General features: G+C 43.0%; 1 protein-coding gene across 2 annotated transcripts in view; it reads right to left on the bottom strand.

Moving 5' to 3' along the window:
* The window catches only part of OGFOD3 (2-oxoglutarate and iron dependent oxygenase domain containing 3), a 43,255-nt gene extending 22,818 nt beyond the window's left edge, over positions 1-20,437 (bottom strand). For both annotated transcript variants that reach the window (XM_027691920.1, XM_027691918.1), the window contains exons 1-7: positions 20,312-20,437; positions 19,802-20,055; positions 16,040-16,115; positions 15,118-15,160; positions 8,867-8,931; positions 8,213-8,269; positions 4,152-4,305 (exon numbers count right to left, since the gene is read on the bottom strand). In XM_027691920.1, the coding sequence (XP_027547721.1) occupies positions 4,152-4,305; positions 8,213-8,269; positions 8,867-8,931; positions 15,118-15,160; positions 16,040-16,115; positions 19,802-20,055; positions 20,312-20,418 (756 nt within the window). In that variant the 5' untranslated portion in view covers positions 20,419-20,437. The remainder of the gene's footprint in view (positions 1-4,151; positions 4,306-8,212; positions 8,270-8,866; positions 8,932-15,117; positions 15,161-16,039; positions 16,116-19,801; positions 20,056-20,311) is intronic.
* Positions 20,438-20,447: the final 10 nt, after the last annotated feature.

Here is a 20,447-nt window from a genome sequence, read left to right as displayed (position 1 = left end):
AGAAAAGCTGTCATTAAAACCAGGGGATAAGCCATACAGCCACAGCAAATCAATTTTCTCCAGCTCCTTATGAACAACTCAACAGAAAAAATGCAGGTATTTCCATTCAGTCTGATATGTCATAGAGTCAGTGTGCTCTTTTTGAGCACTCTTTTCCCAAAAGAGGTCAAACATAGCTAATATTTAATGGCAGATGCTCATGATGATGTTTATATGATAGTTCTTTAAAGGTGATTATTATAAATAGAACTGTCAGAATTAGCCAGACACATTTTGCAGTGGCACCCTTGGGTTTTTGAGGGACATGTTTATATGCAACTAAACAGTTGTAGGACTATGCAAGAGGTCTGCAGTTACTAAGAAGGATATTTAGGACAACATCCTCTGCCTTCCATAGCAGAAGAAAATTCACTTTCCAGCCAGGATCGGTCTACCTTGGTATCTTGCAGGAAAAAAAAGAGTAAAAACTACTCTTTTCTCTATCTACTCGACCTATATCTGTGTAGATAATCACAAAAACAGCCTTGATAGCTACTCCCAGTGACCTATTTATTGGTAGGAACTATTCAGCAGACAATGCAGGACAGCAAATCCCCTGTCTCTGAATTACAGGGGGCTGTAGGTGAGCTGAGGTGACAGCTCTGAGCAGACACGAGGCTCAACTCCCTCAAAGGACAAAGATGATGCTGTTTTAAGGCACAGATGAGATCTCTGGATGTATTTTATATATGTGTAACAACATTAGGGGAAGAAAATAAGAGTGAAAAGCCAGACTCAGCAGCCAGAGGGGAGAGGGCTGGGGGAGGTTTGGGGACATGGAGAGCACGTTGCAGGTGAGGGGACTTTGAGGTTTGGCTGAAAAGGCTGCAAAGGGACATGATTCCTGCCTTATAAATACATGGGGATGGGAGGAGGTGGAACTGAGAGGAGGGGAAAAATAGCTAGAAACTGATCATGGCCAAGTTGAGGCTTAAAAAAAAAAACAACAAAAAAACCAAAATAATTTCGAGAAAATGTGCACTGAAGTCCTGGAATAGCTCTGATAGAAGAAATTCAAGGAAAACAAGTCCAGAAGGATCTTCTGGCAGAGCCTGATGATTCTGTGAAGGCTGACAGGATCCTTGCCCAGGCAGGGGACTGCAGAAATCTGCAAGGCCCACATTGCTTCTATTAGAGAACGTTCTAAGACTGCACTGCTGACAGTGTGCAACAGCAACTCCAGTATAAATCAGATTTTTGACATTTGAAAGCCTCAGTTCCAAACAAATTCCATCCAAGATGAAACTCCACATCTTAAACCAACACTCTCTTTATTTGATTTATATGCTTATAAATTCAACAAGATTAAATGAGTCATCTGGGTGATTGCAGGGTTTCCATTTCTATGTAACTACAAACCAAATAAATTTTAGGGGGAAAAAAAACACACCAAAGCCTCAGATAGACACAATAAATCTGTACTACTCCATTATGCAGTTAAAAATCTTTAAAACCAAGGAGTCAGATTAGAAGTATCATTGCAATAGGCTCAGCAACACAGGGGAATAGGCAAGAGGGGTATTTGTGTGCTCCAAGAAGCCAAAATCTTTGTAACAACTGTCAGACTTTAAAACAAGAAACGCATCGGATTCTTTTCTCAAAGGCTTAATTTTACCTTTCTTTTGGAAAGAGGCAAGGGAAAAAATCCTGTTGTCTTCTAGGAGTAACCTTCACTAGGTATTTCTGCATAGCAATTTAAAAAAGTGACTTGTCCTGTTCCAAGGGAGAAGAATAAATAACAATACAACACAAAAGCATCCAACAAACTGCCAAGTTTTATTGATGTTTCTTCAACTGCCTTGTATTCACACTTGCTTTGGAGGCCACAGAAGAAGACTAATGCTCTTAACTGGGAAGCACTTCCTACCTCAGATCAATAGCAATGGATTTTTTTCCTTGCTTTCACCTGCAGTCTGGAAGTGGTAAGTGAAAACTTTGTTGGAGAAAGTCAAATACAAGCCAGACTGCACTCAAGGCAACCTGTGAAGCTACAACTTCATCCTATTTAGTCTCTGTTCAAACTGCTTTTGATTATGAACAAGGTGTTTGGTAGCTGCCCCAACTGGGATAATTATCTCTTCATAGCCTCAAAGAATTATTTAGGCTGGAAAAGACCTCCAAGATCAACCACTGTCAGAAATCAGACAACCCACTTATTCAGTATAGACACTATTAAGGTTTAGATTATGCATTCCAAGTTTAAGGGAGCACATTTTCTGTCTGTTTTGGTGTTTTGAAGCTGAGGGTGGGTTAGAAAAAGCCAAGGCCAATCAATTGATGTATCTGCTCCCTGAACAGCCTGCCTGCAAGATAAACAAAACATGGACAAAACAGAAGGATAAAAGCGGCAAAACATCCACCCTGCTGTCCATCATGTTCAGGCACTCTCAGGATGTCAGGACAAAGACTCAAGGGAAAAAAATCCTCTTCATGGAAATCTATTTGCTTCTAAATGACAAAATAACTTGTACGTTGTAGGAGATGTTTAGGTGGAAACACTTAATTGTGAGGTTATCCAACAACTTTATTCATTTCTCAATGGAAAACACATGCAGAAAAGAATAAAGAGCATATTGGCAAGCCTAATGCTTATGCAGACACAAATCTCATTATAGTAATAAATCAGGGTCTGAAATTCTAAAATATGCTTTTTGGGGGCTGAAAGAAGAAAGTGGAGAAAATAGGCATCAGCTGTTGAAATTTACTGCTTTCTCTTCCCTTGTGGCAGTCAAATTTGATTCTCTGAAGCTGCGGGAAAACTGTAAGGAACTGATGAATTAACTGCACTTCCCACAACCTGGATCCCTGGTTTGTTCTGTGTCTCTTGGAAACGAGCGTGAGGTGCTGGAATCCCTGTAAACCCCCCCAGCACAATCTGCTCCCTGCAGCCACTCCCCACCAGCACCAGTCCAGATAATGTGGACCTCAAAACCATCCTTCTCACCTCTGGTGTCCTACAGCCACTCCTATCCCCTGGTTACATCCCAGCTTTTTAAACCAGGAGCATCCAAACCCGGGCCTTGGCTTTGCTGTGTCAGGGCCTGTGGATTCCACCCTGCTGGACTTTCTGCTTCCAACCAGCAGCTGGGTCAGGGACCAGCACGTTTTCTACATTGAAGCTGCTTTTGCTCACGTGACAAGAAAGGGCACAAGGAGCTCACACTAATGTTGTGAGCAACAAGAGACACTGCACTTCCCTCAGACTGACTTTTTCCAGGAAACACTTTCAGGTGAGGAATATTTCTCTGTTTGATTTTCCCATCTTAGATGTTTCAGGTCATAGACTTCAAGGTACACTGCCCACTTAGAGATTCTAGCCCTGAGCATAACTTGGATCTTAATGGGCAGATTTTTGTTTGGTTCCATTTTGGGTAATCCATGACTCCAGAGTGACTCATTTATAAATCCTGAAGACATGAAATGTGGGTATTGTGCTGTGGAGCTTCTTTGTTTGGGGGTTTTTCATGTTTTGGGTTTTTTTCCATTATTTGTATTCTGCTATACTTCACAGAACCTTTAAATCCAGTTATATTCAGAAATTAACTCAAAACAAATCACATAAGTCCATTAAAAATGCAAAGTACTAAGCTCTGAACTTAGAGATAGAAGACTGAGCACTTAAAGTCACAATACTTCCATTCTAAAAAGAACACAACACTGAACTATTGAAAGGGGGTACCATATCCCCACTGAAAACCATACAGTAAAAAAGCCTCAATTCACACATAACTGAAATATAAATGTTAAGCCTTTATCAAAAGGCTCAGATCAACTAATAACAGTGATCAATTGGCCACTGTGAAACAGCTCCTGCCAGACCTGGCTGAAATTCAGGTCAATTTAATCAATATTTCTGACAAAAGAGATTCCTGACTAGTCATTCTCACAATTTATTAATCCTAGCAAAACCAAATTAGAGAAAATAAAATTAAATGGGATGTAATGGCCTACGTTTCTAAAACTCACTTATCTCCCATTAGGTTCAGCCCCTGAAGGATTTTTACAATCACCAATTTTCAAACATGTTTGACTGATTGTTTAATGCAAAATGACTTCAAAGTGATCTAATAATAACAAGAGACCTTTGAATCCCCCCTCAGCCTCCTCCTCACCTTGTCGACGTGGGGGTGCCAGTACTCATCATGGGTTGTCTTGGCCTCTGTGCTGTTCATTCTGGAGAAGAAGGTTGGCTTGGTCAGGTACATGGAGGAAGAGCTGATCCCAAACACCTGAGCAATCCTTTGTTGAATTCTCTGTCTCACATCCCTGCAAAGAACACACAGAGCACAGGATGCTCAGTGACACCTCTCCTGCTGTTCTGAGTTTTCCTTCATTCCCTGTTGGTGCTCCTTTAGAGCCAAGCTCCTTCCTCAGCTGATAGATCATGAGGAACACATAACCATACTTTCTCATTTTGCCTTAAATAAAGATGATGTACTACATCCAAAAAAGTGGTTTGGGTTGGGGTTGGTTGCTTTGGGTTTTTTGATTCCCAGAATATCAAGGAAAAAACCCTCTTTGTCTCCTGTGGCCTAGGTTTTACAGTTTTTCTCTATAAGCAGGCTGTTTTCCTCACTGTTTATTAACTGCTGAAAACATCAAAGTCTTTCACACAGGTATTTTTAATCCAAAGCAAGTAACTGTAAAGTTGTGCCCTCATAAAGGGTTGCCTCTGAAGAACCTTTAACTACTTTTAGACTGATTTTGAACCACCTGATGAAGTCCCTGGCACCATGAAACTCGGGGTTCTTGATCAACATATATATTGGTATTATAAGCAGACTTCCTCTCAAAATGAATGCAAGATGTCTTTCCCAATTATTTTCAAAGATCAGACAAAGTGTTTCTACCTTGGCTATTCCTGTGTTTCTTGGGAGACAAGGAAGAACAGGACAGAGCTTTTATTTTATTTCAAGGTTTTTAAGGTTATCAAAATAGAAAACTAATGGTCACATAAGGGATGCTGTACAGAGCTGCTGCTACAGCAGCATCCCTCTGCCAGGCCAGGGCCATCTAGAACTGCCCCTCTTGGTTCAGTCCCCAGCACTTTAAAAAGAAGAGATTTGTGCTTAATGAGGAATACCTCTGGCAAATCCCAGTAAACACACTCAGCTAACAGTCAACTTTGAGGAAATTTAAAAACCAGCAAAGAATGCAATAACACAACATGATGAAATGAAAACACTGGGGTTCAAGATTTAATCCTGTTTCTTAAAACCTTTGTGTTGTTTTCTCCCAAAATACAGCACGTAACTATTTTGAAAAGCAGAACAAAATCACTTAAGGAGAATAGTCACTTCTTAGCCTATAAAAACCCTTCTGTACAGCCTATTTTCCACTGACCTGGCCATTCCAACATTTATCAATATCACGACTGCAAGTTTTTCATTCCATTCCCTTCCCTGCTGTTCCAGACACAGCCTGTGTAGGCTATTGGCAAAATACTTAAGGACAAATGTGGTGTACTTCATGTGTAAATCAAGATAAGCCAAATTTCAGCTTAAAAGGTGCTATCAAGGAAGGAGTGAATAAGCCCAGGAACTCTGGCTCCCTTGGATCTGGTACAGCCAGAGCTTTGTTGTTCCCTCATGGACCCAGAAGCAGCAGGAGCCTCCCTTTCCTTCTTGATCCTGGCCCACTGACTCCTTATCCTTTTTCCTCTGTGTCCCCCACATATGAAAAACTGTTGGGGGAGTTCTGGTGTACTATGGCTGCAAGGAAAAAGCTTCTTTATGCTGGAGAATATAAGCATTTGCTTCCATAAACACAGCAATTATTCCCTCATTCAGCCTGCTCAGGGCGTACCCTGGCTCTGAGCAGATGCACTCACAGAGCTCTGCCTTGGCAATAAATGCACAAGTACAGCACCCAGTCTGAAATATCAGCAACAAATTAACCCCCCCAAATCTGTCAGCCTTGTCCATTTGCACTGAGACATTGGATAATAACTGGATAATAACAAAATGCACAGGCCAGACTCAAATAAAGGCAGAACAGACCTCCATGAAAAGAACACATGACCACGAGATTCTGTAAAACCAGTTACTGAAATCTATTTTGGAGTTAGGGTGATGAGGCAGAAAATAAAACAAGCCAATGAAGTAGTTAGAAGTCCAAGGAACATACAAGTTAATAAAAAGGAAGTTCACTAGATTGAAAATCACCAGTATAATGCAGCAGCAGCAGCAAAAAGGACTAAAAGAGCCACAGAACAGTTTCTGTAAGATACAGGCTCTGCTCAGAAGAGCAAAAAATGCAGTTGGGAGCCACTGCAAAGTGTGATTCAAGCACGGTGACAGGAACACTCCACGTTCAATCCCACTCAACTTCCCTGTTATCCCACTTGTCAGCACCACTGCTCCTCCCAGGGAACAGCCCCAGAGGCAGCTGGAGCAGGCAAGGCAGGGATCTCCTACAGCCAGAGCCTGAACACAAATCTAACATGCAGAAAGCAAACTATCAGCTCTTCCCCTGCTCTGTGTCTCTGCCTTAATAAGCTGTAAGGTTTTCAGAATAAATCTCTGATAGTGCTGTTTGCTGCTCAAGTCAACCCTCACACCAAACATCCTGATTTAAAGGTCTCCCTTTTGGATAAAGATGCATCTATTCTGTGAAACGAGGAACTGCTGTCATGTGCTTGGCAGATGGTGGTTAAAGCATCAGCCTAGAAACCATAATTGATTCTGAAGAGACATAATTTTGACAGAGACAGTTTAGAAACCATCCCCCTGGCTCAGGATGCCTACTCAGGTCTGTTATTGTTGCAATCAGTAATACTTAGACACGAATTACATTCAGTTATTTCTCTCAAGAGTGTATTTTTAAACTGACCTTGGGAGGTAAGGGAAAGTAATGAAGATAAATGCTCCCAAGAACAGCATAAAATCATTCATTAAGGCCATAAAGTACTACAATCCATGTTAAAGCACTGCCATTAATACGAACAGAAACATTTAACAATAGATTTCGTTTTAGCTTCATATCCAGCAGGCTGAAACATCCCCTACATTGGCATGAAATCCCAGTGGAATACTGATATTCCCAAGCAGCTGTCTCCTCTCACAGCATCAATTCATTAGACTATTGAAAAACTGAATGCTTCTGTTCATGTGAAATAGAAATTATATATTTTCTTTAAATAATAATCAAGGAACCATCTCATTTTTGCCATTTTGGGATCAGAAGTAAACACCTTTTAAAGAAGTTTATCTGGAAGGACAACGGTATCTAAAAACAGTTATTGAATAGAAATAAGCTTTAAGTGACTAATATTTTAGTATAATATTAATTAATTACTATTTTAATAAAACTAATAAACCTATTTGACTACTTCAAACTCCTACCACCACTAGAGGGAGGTCAGATTCCTTCACAAAGGCAAGTTAAAAAAGACAAAAAAAAAAGAGTTAAAGTGTTCAAACCAGGGGCATTCTAAATTATGAGAAACCAGCTGAAATGCATAACTAAAAGATTCACTGTGTCTAGTCAACAAAGAATCCTTGTTCCTTTGGCCACACACCTTCACAGGCACAGGGAACTCGCTGTGTTTGTTGTCTCCCTTAACAGGGAAGCTGAAAGCATCAGATGGCAAAGCTGTGACATTATAGAGCTACTTGTGAGGGGGATTATGCTCTGCTTCTCCAGTCAGAACATCAGTCATTTAATAATAATAAATTCTGCTTTACCATTTTTAATGTCTTGCTACACTTCACCCCCAAAAACCCACGTTCCTGATGTAATAATGGCACAGAATTGTCTCTATCCTCTAACACAAGAAACAGGAGTTCATGATGAAGGATTTTACATCCCAGCTACAATATTCCAGCAAATCACCCCAGAACTCTGATAAAGCAGCTCCCCTTGCTCACAGGGCTGCATCAGCCCCTTGGGCAGGGAGGGAAATGTGTGATCCCATTTACACCATCAGAACTGCCCTGCCATGGCTGATGAGGGTCTGCTCAGAGCAGCTGATGCTGTTGATCAGTCACCAAAAGATCCTCTTATTTCTCTTCCTCGAGTCATCTTATTTCCCAGAGATTACTACTCTGAGCTGCAAAATCAAGTGTATGTATGAATGCAAAGGACAATCCCCTCCCAACCTGCACTCTAAAAAACCCCCAAAAATACAAAGTTCAGGTTTGTGGTTCATTCAGCAGTTATTGGAAACCTTTACCGATACAATGCAAAATCCTCTTCTGTGAAGATGTCGTGAATTTTGTCCCCAAAGTACCTGAAAAATTAAACAACAGGCTAAAAGAGGAGTTGCTGAATGAGAATCCCTGAGTAACATCAAGATGCCTCCTCACCCCACCTGTGATTTGCTCACAATCAAAGAGTGAAAACACAACACAAAAAATCCTACAAATGCTTTTGAGCATGATGTGCAAAAGCATTGCTAAAAGATTAAATGTTGAAAGATTAAAGGATCAAAATGCTGCAGCTGGTAATGGAATTCCCCAGGCATTAAAAAAAGTTCCCTCCCAAATCACGAAATAAGCACATGGATTCAAATTTTTAAGAGTTCAGCCTGCTTGATTTCTTCCCCTGCTGACAAACTAGACTCTAACTGTGAAAAAATACTATGATTTACTGGTGCAAGAACCTCAAAATAAAGATGATGGCAGCTTTCAAAGAGCCCAGCTCAACAAAAGATCAGTTCTCATGGCACAAAAGCTCTTTAACTGGTTGTGGAAACCGTGGTGAATCCAAGCAAATTCCACAGTTTCTCATCACTAATCCCAGCCCACAGGGCTTGAGAAATTGGAAGAGGGACTGGGCACGGATGGTGTGGGATAACAAGAGGCAGGAAGCCACAGCCCCACTTTACCTGTACAGATTAACAAAATGCTTCCCCAGGGAAAGAGCTCCGGAGTGCAAGTCCAAAATTGATGCCTGGAGAAGGAAACAGAAGGAAAAATGAGCATGAAAAGGTTTTATCATTATTTAACTATGACCTTTAATAACTGTCCCAAGTTGGCTCTCACCTTCCACAGCCTCCCAAGTAAAAATATTGGTTGCTGGCATTTGGGTTCACAATATAACGTTTACTTTACTGCTCCAGACCTCTGAGATCACTGTATGGATGCACAGAATGTTCAGGTACTATTAAAAAGGCACAGGACTGCTATTCCTGAGGTTCAAACCTGACAGGGAATTGCCATGAGCTGGGGATAAAATACTATGTTCCAGGATTCCTTCTTGAAGACATTTCCCTTCCACACAAAGATGACTCATTTTCCAGTATTTGTGAAGTGCTCAAGTAGCAGCACTAATATTTATCTTGCCCAGCATTTGTTATTAAAACTTCTCCTTCACCCTGAGTTCCTGTATACTTCTCATATTTAATATAGACATAAAAAAGTCTGTTTAAAAGAACAATTAGAATTCTAAGGCTTACTAAAGCCAAACTCTCTCTTCCTCCGTTTCTAAACTGTTGTAAAAGAAAACCACACAGTGAAAAGTTTTTACATATGAAAATTCAATCCATTTCTTCATCCAGTTCAAGCCAAACTCTTCTGCTAAGCTCCAGACAAGCTAAAAAGATTAGTATTCAGATTGGCCAGGATGGAGAGCTACCCCTCAGGACTCTAAAATATTTCTCTGAATTGAATAAAGTACACTTTTGTATGTCCCTTGCTGTCCACAAAATACATGTTTGGTTTGCATCAGTTAAACAGTATTTAAAAATATCACTTCTAATAGCAGCCTTTTTTTAATACTGGAAATGTCAAATGGCAACAGTTAATTAACCTGCCTGACACCCAAGTAATCACATCTCTGATACAATATCCAGGCAAAAATATTCATCTTGGAATTTGTCATTTTTTTGATGCACCACATACCATTCACATTATTCTAACAAAATCCCAGCAGTAATAACCCTTGTGATGCAGGAAAACACCCGTAACAGTCCCTCAGAAAAATCTCTGCAGCCTCAATTGCTCTGAGCTCCAGAGCTGAATCAGGGGAACCCCACTGACATCTCCTTTTACAAGGGATAGTCTTATTTATAATAATTTTATTTACCCCTTGAAAAACACATCAAGTTTCAAGCTATTCAAGTGGACACAGCATGAGCTTTTCAGACCTCCCCTTCCCACAGTTGTCCAAAAGCTTCAGAGGACTGTTAAGAAAACAAGTAATCTCACACTCAGGCAAGAGCAGTTCTTGTAATAGGCTTTACTCAAGCTTCACAAGCAAAATACTTTCATTTTTTGGTCCCTAGTTCTGTACAAAAATATAAGCCACAGCGTGTGCAGCTTCAAAAATATGTTTGTGACCATTCTGAAGTAGATTAGAAGAAGTAGCAAGACACCGCTGAAAAGATGAATTTAATTTAAAACCAAATTGCCTTTCTAACTCTTTCCACATCCTTTTCAAACTCACACATTTCTTCTCAGATGATTACAGTTAGGAAGATCCAAAATAACCAAGTGAATCAATAAAAGACACCTCCAAGAACTGTAGGTATTTATAACTGAACAGGTAATAACTACAATATAAAGCCTAGAAAAGCCAGATGAAGACTGAAAAGGGAATCTGGAAAACAAAGAACATTCTTTGGAGTTGTTTCCAACAGGGGGAAACAACTTAATGCCAGACAGGGACTTGTTTACAGGTGAGCACAGAACTATTTGTTTAACAGCTACCTGGGAAAGAAACCAAAACAGATTTATTTTGGCCTCTGCCATTTCAGAAAATTAAACGTTTTCATCATAATTTCTGACACTGAGAAGAAAACCTTGGTTACTTCAAGGCCAGCTATCTGACCAAAGGTCAGCCTGCAGTTCAGGTCAGTGTTCCCAGGCTGAAAGCTCTACAGAGATGGCAAACACATACCCACAACCCTGTTTTGAGAGGCTGTTTGACAGGACTACCCCCATATCCTGGTTTTCAGAACTTTCTATAGAAGGGAAATAAAACTTCCTCAAAAAAAAGAAAAAGCACAAATACATGTTCTTTCAAACCTATAGTATTGTTAGTCCCATACTCTCCACCCTCTCACTGCTAAAAGGATTCAAAAAGAACATTCAAGTACTCAGCACTTCTCAGCATATGGCAAAAAGGATCAATTTTCCCATCTTGGGAAGCATGACAGGCCCTGCCTTTGTTCCTCCCTAAAAGGGATTGCCAAGCATTAAATACCTATTCACATCTCACCAACTCCTCCAGCCCAGAAAAGGTTTTAAGCAATATTTCTAAAGCAAACAGCAGACACACTACCCAAAGGAGAAGAATGCAAAAAACTTATTTCTACTTGTCTCCAGAGGAGCTGGCAGCACTCAAAACCTTCCCCACTGCTGCTGTGGGAATGCTCACACACTCCAGCTGAGAAGAAGGAGCAGTGGAGGTTCTACCTGGCCACCAAGTCCTGGGCAGCACAAACCTGGTGTCACTGCAGGGAGCCTTGCACAGACTCCCAAAACAATCCCACCTTTACATACCCTTCCCTACTTGAGACAGGAGGAGACAGACAAGAGGTATGGTCTCAGGGAAATGCCTCTTGGATTAATTAGGATTAATTAGGAGACACAAGTGTAACCAGTGTGACTCACACATCAGTCAGACTGCTGGAGGCACAGGTCATTGTGGAAGTTAAATGCAATATTTGGCTACTGAGCCCAGGACAACTTTACACCAGATACACACTGGACACAACCAGTTCCTCTCCAGCTTCCTGGAGCTAAGCCCAGACAATCACACCAGCACACAGCTGTGAGGGAAGTAAAAGACAGGCTGCCAAGTAGGTCTTTCCTCCCAAGTATGGGTTTCCTAAGGGCTATCAGGAGGTTAATTGGGAAGGAAGAAAACTACACAGCCTGTAGAGGTATGAGATATGACCTGCAGAGGCTTTATGTTCTCCTTGGAAAAGGCAGAGCTGGCAGCATTCTGAGGACCTCAGAGTTTGGCTGGGAGGGCTGAAAGCAGAGCAAGAAGGGGCACAGTCTGCAGAACCACAACATGGGCTGGGGGGCTCACACCAGAACCCCTCGTTTGGCATCACAGCTGCACAGGCTGTTTGCTTCCCCCAGAGATTAATCCATTCATTCTCCCTGCAGAGGGAGGATAGATGGCCACTCCTGCCAGCCCTCTTGGAATGCAGGACACACACTGCAGCTGGATCATCCAGGCATTTCTTTTCTGGGGCTTCCACATAAATGCCAAGAGGTGTGATGGGAACTGAGTGGTTTTATTTCCACCAGGGCATTGTTGTGATGGCAGCACCTCCGAGGAGGTGAAGGAACCACTCAGGACTGGAGGGGTAACACAGGCAGGGGGGTGTGCAGGGAAAGAGTAGGCAGGGAAGAATTATAAAAATCACAGGAGGTTGAAAAGGGAAATGTCATTATTGCTATGAAGAAGAAAAAAACTAAGCTGAGGCAAACATCAAGAGAACAATGGAATTCACGTTCTGTGAGAAAGGAACAGAGTATAAAACAACTGCACAAGGGAAAGCAGCTTAGTGGTGGAGAAGATACTCCTGCTTGGATTTTGTTGAAAGTCAGACCAGAAGATTACCATGGCCTCCTCCAGCCTCAATCTGTGCGTGTGTAAATAAAAGTAAATCCAGGAAAAATTACAAAGGAAGATAAGAGAGCTCAGCATGACAACTGGGGCGTGACTTCTGGGAGGCCTCAATAATTCAGGTGTTTGTCATGACTTTCTCAACATAAAAAGATGGAACAGGAAAGAAGTTTTTGTGCTGTGCTTCAGCACTCCAGGGAAGGGCAGCCAACAAAGGGAGGAGAGAACTGACAGTCACAAACTGCAAGTTTAGGTCTTTAAATTAATAAATGATATCCAGACACATAGACACAAACACATTTCTGTGAATTCAAAATACAATAAATATGACAGACCAAAAAAAACCCAGATATGTTGTTTAAAAAGGGGCTAAGAAGAAATCCAAGGGAATGAAAATGCAGTCTGCACCCCAGTAGAAATCTGTAGACATTTTATTTGGAATAGTGGAGAGATCAAAGTGGCTAAAGAAAGAATTAAAAATAAGTAAACAGCAACAAGCAGTTATTTAAGGTATATTTTAAAAGAAAAAATACAGTCTTAGAACAACAGGCATAACTGGATAGAATTATCCATACACTCTAAATTAAAGCAACAAGCCAAACCTAATCCAGGTGGCTTGAAGCTTGAGAGCAGACAGGCAAAGTAGCTGGATGAAATAAGACTGGAAACATTTTGTATGCTATGTGGGTAAGAGATTGGAAAAGATGAAAGGCTCAAATGAAGAAAGACAGTTTCATCCAAACCCCATCAGCTCACACCCAGCAGGATCTAATGATACCTGAGAGCCAAGACAGCACTGTGGGGAAAAGATTCACTCCATGACCTGGGGAATACAAGCTGGCACACTGGAAAAGAGAGAGGAAAATGGCAGAACAGGAGAAAGAGGTATAAAAGAAACCTGGTAAAGAGACTGTATTTAAAGGCTTCTCCTGAACATGATTCTTGCCTGTGAGGGTGGGGAGGCCCTGGCACAGGTTGCCCAGAGAAGCTGTGGCTGCCCCATCCCTGGAAGTGTCCAAGGCCAGGTTGGACTGGGCTTGGAGCAACCTGGGAGAGTGGAAGGTTCCCTGCCCATGGCAGAGGGTGGAACTGGATGGGCTTTAAGGCCCCTTCCAACCCAAACCATCCTATGATCCTCTGATCTCCCAGAAACACTGGTCAGCTCTTGTGTTTAACATCTTTCAGTGTTTATCCACTATTTTGGGTAAGGCCTCAATGCAATACTACAAAACTTTGCTCTTGCACCTTCCCCTAAGGATTAACAGCACACAAGAACTTCCTCACACTTACAGCCTGAGCCATGTGAGAGGCTTGGCTCAGAGCCCAGACCTCTCCATGCACATCAGATCCTCAGCTGATTTATTTTATTGCAGTGAGAGCATCATCTTCCCCTCTCCCTCACTTCCCTCTTCTCTTAAACAACCTCTCAATGATGCTTCCAACATAACATAGATGATGGATTTATATCTGTCTGATGCTCTGGCTTGTTGTCCAGCAAAGCCAGCTCAGCACCCCTGCCCAGCTCTGTGCTTTGGGGCAGAAGGTTTAACTCCCTTCATATTTTCCAAGCTTTCTCTGCCTCAGGTTCCCCAGTTCCCTGACCCCCAGCTGGACAACACTTTCTGTGGTCCAAATCCATGAGGCTGGCTGGGTTATAGCTTACCTTTGTAATTCCTCTTTGTGGAAGTGCAATGAAAAATCACATGTAGGGCCCCAAAAGCACAGGAGAGGAAACCCACTAATGCCAGGAGCCAAGGGGAGGGTCCCAACAGGCAAAGTGGCAAATCATGCAACCACAGAACTGGAAGAAATCCAAGGGATCCCAACAGAACTGAACAGAGGTTGTTAAATCATTTAAACATATTCTTTGAGATGGGCAGCACTGCTTCAGTTTCTTGGTTTATGTTTTTTTGCAAGTCTTTCTCATCAGTCACAAGGACAATAAAGTCTTATTTTTCTCCACTGAAACCCTTCTCCTTTTCTGCTAATGCATGCCCTCATTCAGCAGAGGCCTAAAGAAGTGGCTGTGTTTGCAAATACTCAAGAAACAGTTTCTGTTTGTACACAAAAGCATTCTGAGAACAAAGACAGGGTAAAGAAATTAAAGTAAATGTGCTTGTTACATATAAGTGGGATTGGTTTCATTTTAAAGAATATTATTCCAAGGTTTGCTTAAGACATTACATGGCTTTTTTGTCACTACACAAAACCAATCTTTACCTGATGCTGTGAACCACTGTAATTTAGTTTCAGAAGTCAAACTATTGCAATTCTGCTACAGTAACTGTTTCCAGATGAAGAGAAAATCAGTTCAAGAGAGGTGCTAGAAATAACTAAACTGAATTCAAGGAAATGGCAACTATATTGCACAAGTCAGGAGTTACACTGCTAACAGAGGTATTAATAGGTATTAAAGGAGATAACTTTCCAAACAAATTTTTTTCCAAATTTGAACGGAAGGAAAAAATTCTCCATCTCCTCGACCCCAAAAAATACATTTATAATTTTGCCTTGGCAGTAAAAGAATGTAGAAAGTAACAGGACACTGCTCACCCCTCCATCAGATCCTCCCAAGGACAGTCCCCTCTCTGCTATTCTGCAGGCAAAACAATAATCTCAGATGAGAACTGAAGTCTGATTACTTTGTCCTTTAATCCTTATTTACAACATGTAACTCTTCAACTGAGTTAACAGAAGCTCCCATTTATTAGAAATTGAATCTTGCAGCCTGTCATGAAAATGAAGTATTTCTTTTGCAGAACATTTCTGAGCTTGCAGCTCCCTCCCATAAATCCCCAAAACACCCCCCAAACCATTACCTTTTAAATACATTCTGGCCAAGTAAAGTTAAACATAAAAAAACCCCAGATATTTATTCTGGAGGCAGTACAAATAAACCTGTACAGTGCAGAAAATCACAATCAGGAGCCCAATTGAATTGAATCACAGAGTGAACAAAGCACTCAGGAGCTGCACATCCCTTCAAGCACTACTGACACTCCCCACTTACTTGATTATCAAATGCAAATCACACTCAGAGAGGCTGATAACTTTTCTAACTGCACAATTTGACCCCTACTATTTGATTAAAACACAGCACTTGGTGCTCACAGAGGACTACAAGGTCAGCACCAGTTCATAATTACCCAGAAAGACTGCTGAAAGGAGACTTCTGTGGTTTTGTTCTGCTTTTAAAGGCCAAATGAAACAGGAGGCAAATTGAAAATCCTTTAAAACTCAATTTAATTCCTTTTCCTTTTTTTCAGTGAAGAACTTCTGCCCCTCAGAGACTCTGTGAGAGAACTGCCTTCACTACAGCAAAAATGCAAAATGGCTTTAAAACCCCCAAAATTTAGTGTTTTAAGCAGTTTAACCCATCCTGCTTAAGCTACTGAGCTTTGTGCTGCACCTCAAAGACTGGTACAGTGGCATTAAAGTAAGTGCTTGGAAAAGTTAGAGCTAAAAGAAAAATTACCTACGGATTCTTTCAGCTTCTTCCCTTGTGATTATGGCATCGCTCACACCCCTTCCACACCTCCTAGGAGTGCACCCTGGAACACAAAGAGGAAGCAAAAAAAGCCACTGAAACCACTTCAGCCACCTGCAGGGCAGGTTTTTATATGAGATTTTGCACACAAGTGTCTTGAAGCACACAGCTTGGGCAGATTTGATAAAAAAGTCTCTTAAAATTCCTTGCTAAGAAATCCAACATTACATTTTAAAAGCTCATGGGAATGAAAAGCCAGCAGTAACAGTTCCAGGTGAAGAATAAATGAAAGTTCTTAAGGAATTAGAAGTCTGGTCCACAACAGTCTTCAGGCAAGAAGAACAAATAAGATCAATTCTGAGCCACCAGAGACTTTGGGATGTCACACTTGGCACTTTTCTGGGAAAGATCCACATGGAGATGTAATGCCACAGAAAAGCTGGGCTGAGAGTATTTTCTGGCACCTGCCAATACATGTTCTGCTCCTGCACTGAGTGTCTCTTCAAGGATTATTTGCTCCTCAGAACACAAAACTCCTGCAAAGAAATCAATCCATTCACCCATGCAGGTCAAAAGCATCAGTTTGCTCTGATCAAAAGCAAATAATAAGTATGACCAGGCTGACAGAAGGAGAAGTTTTGCCACAGCATAAGTGCTTTGTAGGAATTTCCACTCCATCTTACTGGATATACCCCAACCATGTCTCCTGTGGGCTGCAAGGGAAAGCTGCAGGTAGAGAAGAGCCAAATTCTCAAAGGAGAATTTCAATACTCCAGGACAAACCTGGCTATTGGGAGTTTCCTTTCTACAACATTCTGCAAAGCCTTCTGATATCAGGAGAGATTTGTGCCATTTCCAGCTGCAAACATCAGCACAGATCTCATCCTTTTGGAAAGGCTGGTGCTGGAGAGTCCAAATTCGGCAAAATTACAGGGTTACCTCAGACAATTGTTACGTGTCTGGGGTCTCTGACAAAGAGATGGCAGGAGGTGTTCTGAAGGCAACAGCATAACCTTTTCTAAATGGAGAAATTAAAAAAAAAAAAAAAAGAAAAATACAGTCCAGCATAAAGTCAGTCAGGTACCAAGAGTAAGGCACAAACAGTGGGTGAATACTAAGGCAAAATTAGAACAGTCTGTTTGAAAACAATTTCAGCAGCAAGAAACGTGTCATCTTTGTCTCAGAGACCATGGCACATGGGAGCAATGAAGTGTTAAAAGCAATCCCAGAGAACCTGCACTCAGGAGAAATTCAGATTAGTATCACAAGTACCCAGGAGCCTCCACAAATTTATGCCCAGTAGACACAAAATTATCTTATCCAATAAGGCACCGTCAGCTTTGGATATCAGAGATGTATTTCTTCAGTCAAGGTAAAGGAGGAACATATCAAAACATGTAAAACACAAGTGGTGCCTCTGGCCCCTGCTCCTGTTCAGTGCACAGAAACCACTATGTAACACAGGGCTCCAAGTGCCCAAACTGGAGCTTCGTCTCCTACTAAGTGGTATTTGGCCAAGAACTGCTAAGACAGACATAATTCCCATGAGAAAAAAAGACTCCATCAAGATGGACCATGGTCTGAGTTGGAAGGGACTTTAAAGATCATTTAGTTCCAGATCCCTGTGGGAACAATCCATCTCAAAGCAGGACAAGAGCAGGCAAAGCTTTATTGGCTGCCATCCCTGTAACAGTCTCAGTGTCAGACCTTTTCCTCCACTTTCCTCACAAGCTTCTCTGCTTTCCACATCCACTGACCTCATCTCTGGTAAAGCATCTTAATACTGTCTCCCACACAGGAGTTTCATCAGACACACCAGTAGCCACAGTAGTTTTAAGTAGCTAACCATGTCTCAAGGCAGCAGAAATGGCCAAGATCTGGCCACAGCCTCCAGAATGTAGATGAGACTCTGCTCACACAACACCCTTCCTTCTGCAAATGCAATAATTTAAGTGCTTGGCCTCTGAGAAATAGCACATTTCATTTTGTATGGAGCATTTTTACAGGCAGGCAATGCTATGGAAATAAAACCTGCTCTGCCACCAGCTCCCACACCATTTGAAGCAAATTGGAAGCTCAGTTGCACCAGTTCAGTTGGAAGCAGGGGGCAGGTGCATAAATAAAAAGCTCATCTTAGCTGTGGAAACTTCCCAGCTGAGCATCAGACACCAAGTGATAAGAGGAATGTGCCTCCTTCTGACCCAGAGCCCGCAGCTGTGGGGGTCAGGCCAGAGGAAAGGCTGGGAATGAGGAGCTACTGAGTGATTGAGACCTGCTTCCAAAGTGGCCAAAGCTCCAGAGCTGGATCCAGCTTGGCAATGACCACAATTGGCATTTTGTGCCTCGCTCCGCTGTCGGTAACACACCGAGCTCGGCGCTGTCGCAGCTCATCACCCCCCTCGCGTGGGGAAAAAGCCAAGTGCAGGGTTCATGAGCACAGCACGCCTTCAATTAACCAATTAACAGCTGCTCCCGCGTTTCCAACACCGCTGATCTCCTTCTGAACACACAGGGCAACACACGTAAAACATCTACTAAAAACGCAAATCAATCCCACACATTGAGAAACAGGAGCAAGCAAACATCTAATTGGAAAATCAAAATACAAACACAAGATGCCTCCCCTTTGTCCCTCCTGGGTTGATCAGCAAGTCAATCGTCCTCATAAAGCCAAGAGGTCACACCTCACCCTGCAATCAGCATTTGCTGCTGCTCCTCGGGACATCCCCAAGAATGGAGAACACATTCATTCCTCCTCCTAGTGACAGATATCCCTGAAGTTCCTGCCTTCCTTAAGTTAGAAAGAATAACAGATGGGGTGGCCAAGACCACAAGTCCACAGCTCAGAGAATTCCTCTTGCAAACCAGGGAAGGGAAAGATAAGGGTTGTGTTGGTTTTGGGGGTTTATTTTGATAAGCAAAAGCCCAAGTAAGAGAACACAGAGAGTTTTAATCATAACCAAATCTGTGGCAACACCGGCTGCAGTTTTCTCTGGCCTTGCACTATGAAATAAAGCCAGCAGCAGTTTCTCCTCATAGTAGCTATGAGGAGTTAAGTTAACACAGAACATGTGTTTTCAGGTGCTCTGTCAAAAAAAATTCCCCCAATAAGGAAGGTTCCTTGCTGGTGGCTTCCTGACAGCTCTTCATCAGAGAAGATGAAAATCTTCCATTTTTCTTGAAGAACCAATATCAACCCTCCAAAAAAATAAGTGCCAAGGAAAACAAATCCCAATTTGACAAAAAAAACAGGCTCAGCTGAAGGACATAAAGGCAGAGAAGTGCTCTGTAGGCAGCATCAAAAGATATCAGCACATGCACATCTCAAAACAAGCGAGTCACAAACTGGCACTTGTGCAATTACCACAGGCTGGTGACACAGACAGTGCCCTAAACCAGTTCCATTCCATACCCTGTATGGTATCAACCAGCAACTAACTCACTCCCAAAGCCTATTTCAGGAATCAACAGAGTATGAAAAGAAACTAGAAACAGGCTTAGCGAAAGGTTTATTTCAGAGGTCAAGCAAAGCAGCATCAGAAGAGAATTACACAGGAATGACAGAGTAACCTCTCAGAACAACTTCTGGGCTGGCCCAAGGGGCACGAACGTTTGGGGCTTTAAGCAACACTCAGTGACCAGAAGTTTGGTGGAAACACGGGAGTTTTGCAGCACAAGTTTGGTTTCACAGACTCGGGTGTTATGGCCCTCTGAACAGTCACCCCACGTGGGACGAGCCTGCCCGAATACCTTCAAACCGCCTGTGGCTGTCGTAGTCCTCCGAACAGGGGATCTCCACGAACTTGTCCCGCAGGCTGTCGCTGCGATGTGCCAGCACCTCGGTGACCCCATCCTGGAGGATCCCATCCCCGGAGATCCCATCCTGGGCGAGCAGGCGGCTCCAGAGCACGAGGCCGCCGGCGGCCGCGGCGAAGAGGAGGAGCAGGATCGCCGCCTTCATCCACCATCCCCGCGGATCCTGCCGGGAGCGGCCCTTCCTGGCGCTGCGGGGGGAGCACAGCACGGGCCCGTGAGCAAGGGACGGGCCGAGCGGGACCGGCCGATACTGGGGAGCCCCGCCCGGCCTTGCTTTTGAGCACAAACACACACAAACACGCACATATATTTACAAACACCCGCGATCCCACCCCGCTCCCCACCGCAGCTCCCCCGGAGCCGCGGTCCCACGGCCGGGCCTGGGCACCGCCGCCCCGGGGCAGCGGGCGGGAGGTGCGGGCCAGGGCCCCCCTGTGCCGGTACCTGCTGTGCCGGCGGCCCCCGCGGCCCGTCCCTGTTCCCGTCGCCGGGCCCGGCCCGGGCCCGGCGCTCTCGGGGCCGCGGGGCAGCGCCCGGCGCTGCGGGGCCATCGCGCCTCCTCCGCGGCGAGCGATGCGCT

The sequence above is a fragment of the Neopelma chrysocephalum genome, unplaced genomic scaffold (genome assembly GCF_003984885.1).
Source record: "Neopelma chrysocephalum unplaced genomic scaffold, ASM398488v2 Primary Assembly neopelma1_84, whole genome shotgun sequence".
NCBI classification, from domain to species: domain Eukaryota; kingdom Metazoa; phylum Chordata; class Aves; order Passeriformes; family Pipridae; genus Neopelma; species Neopelma chrysocephalum.
Note: the sequence above shows the minus strand (reverse complement) of the source record. Positions and strands in the feature narration are given on the sequence as shown.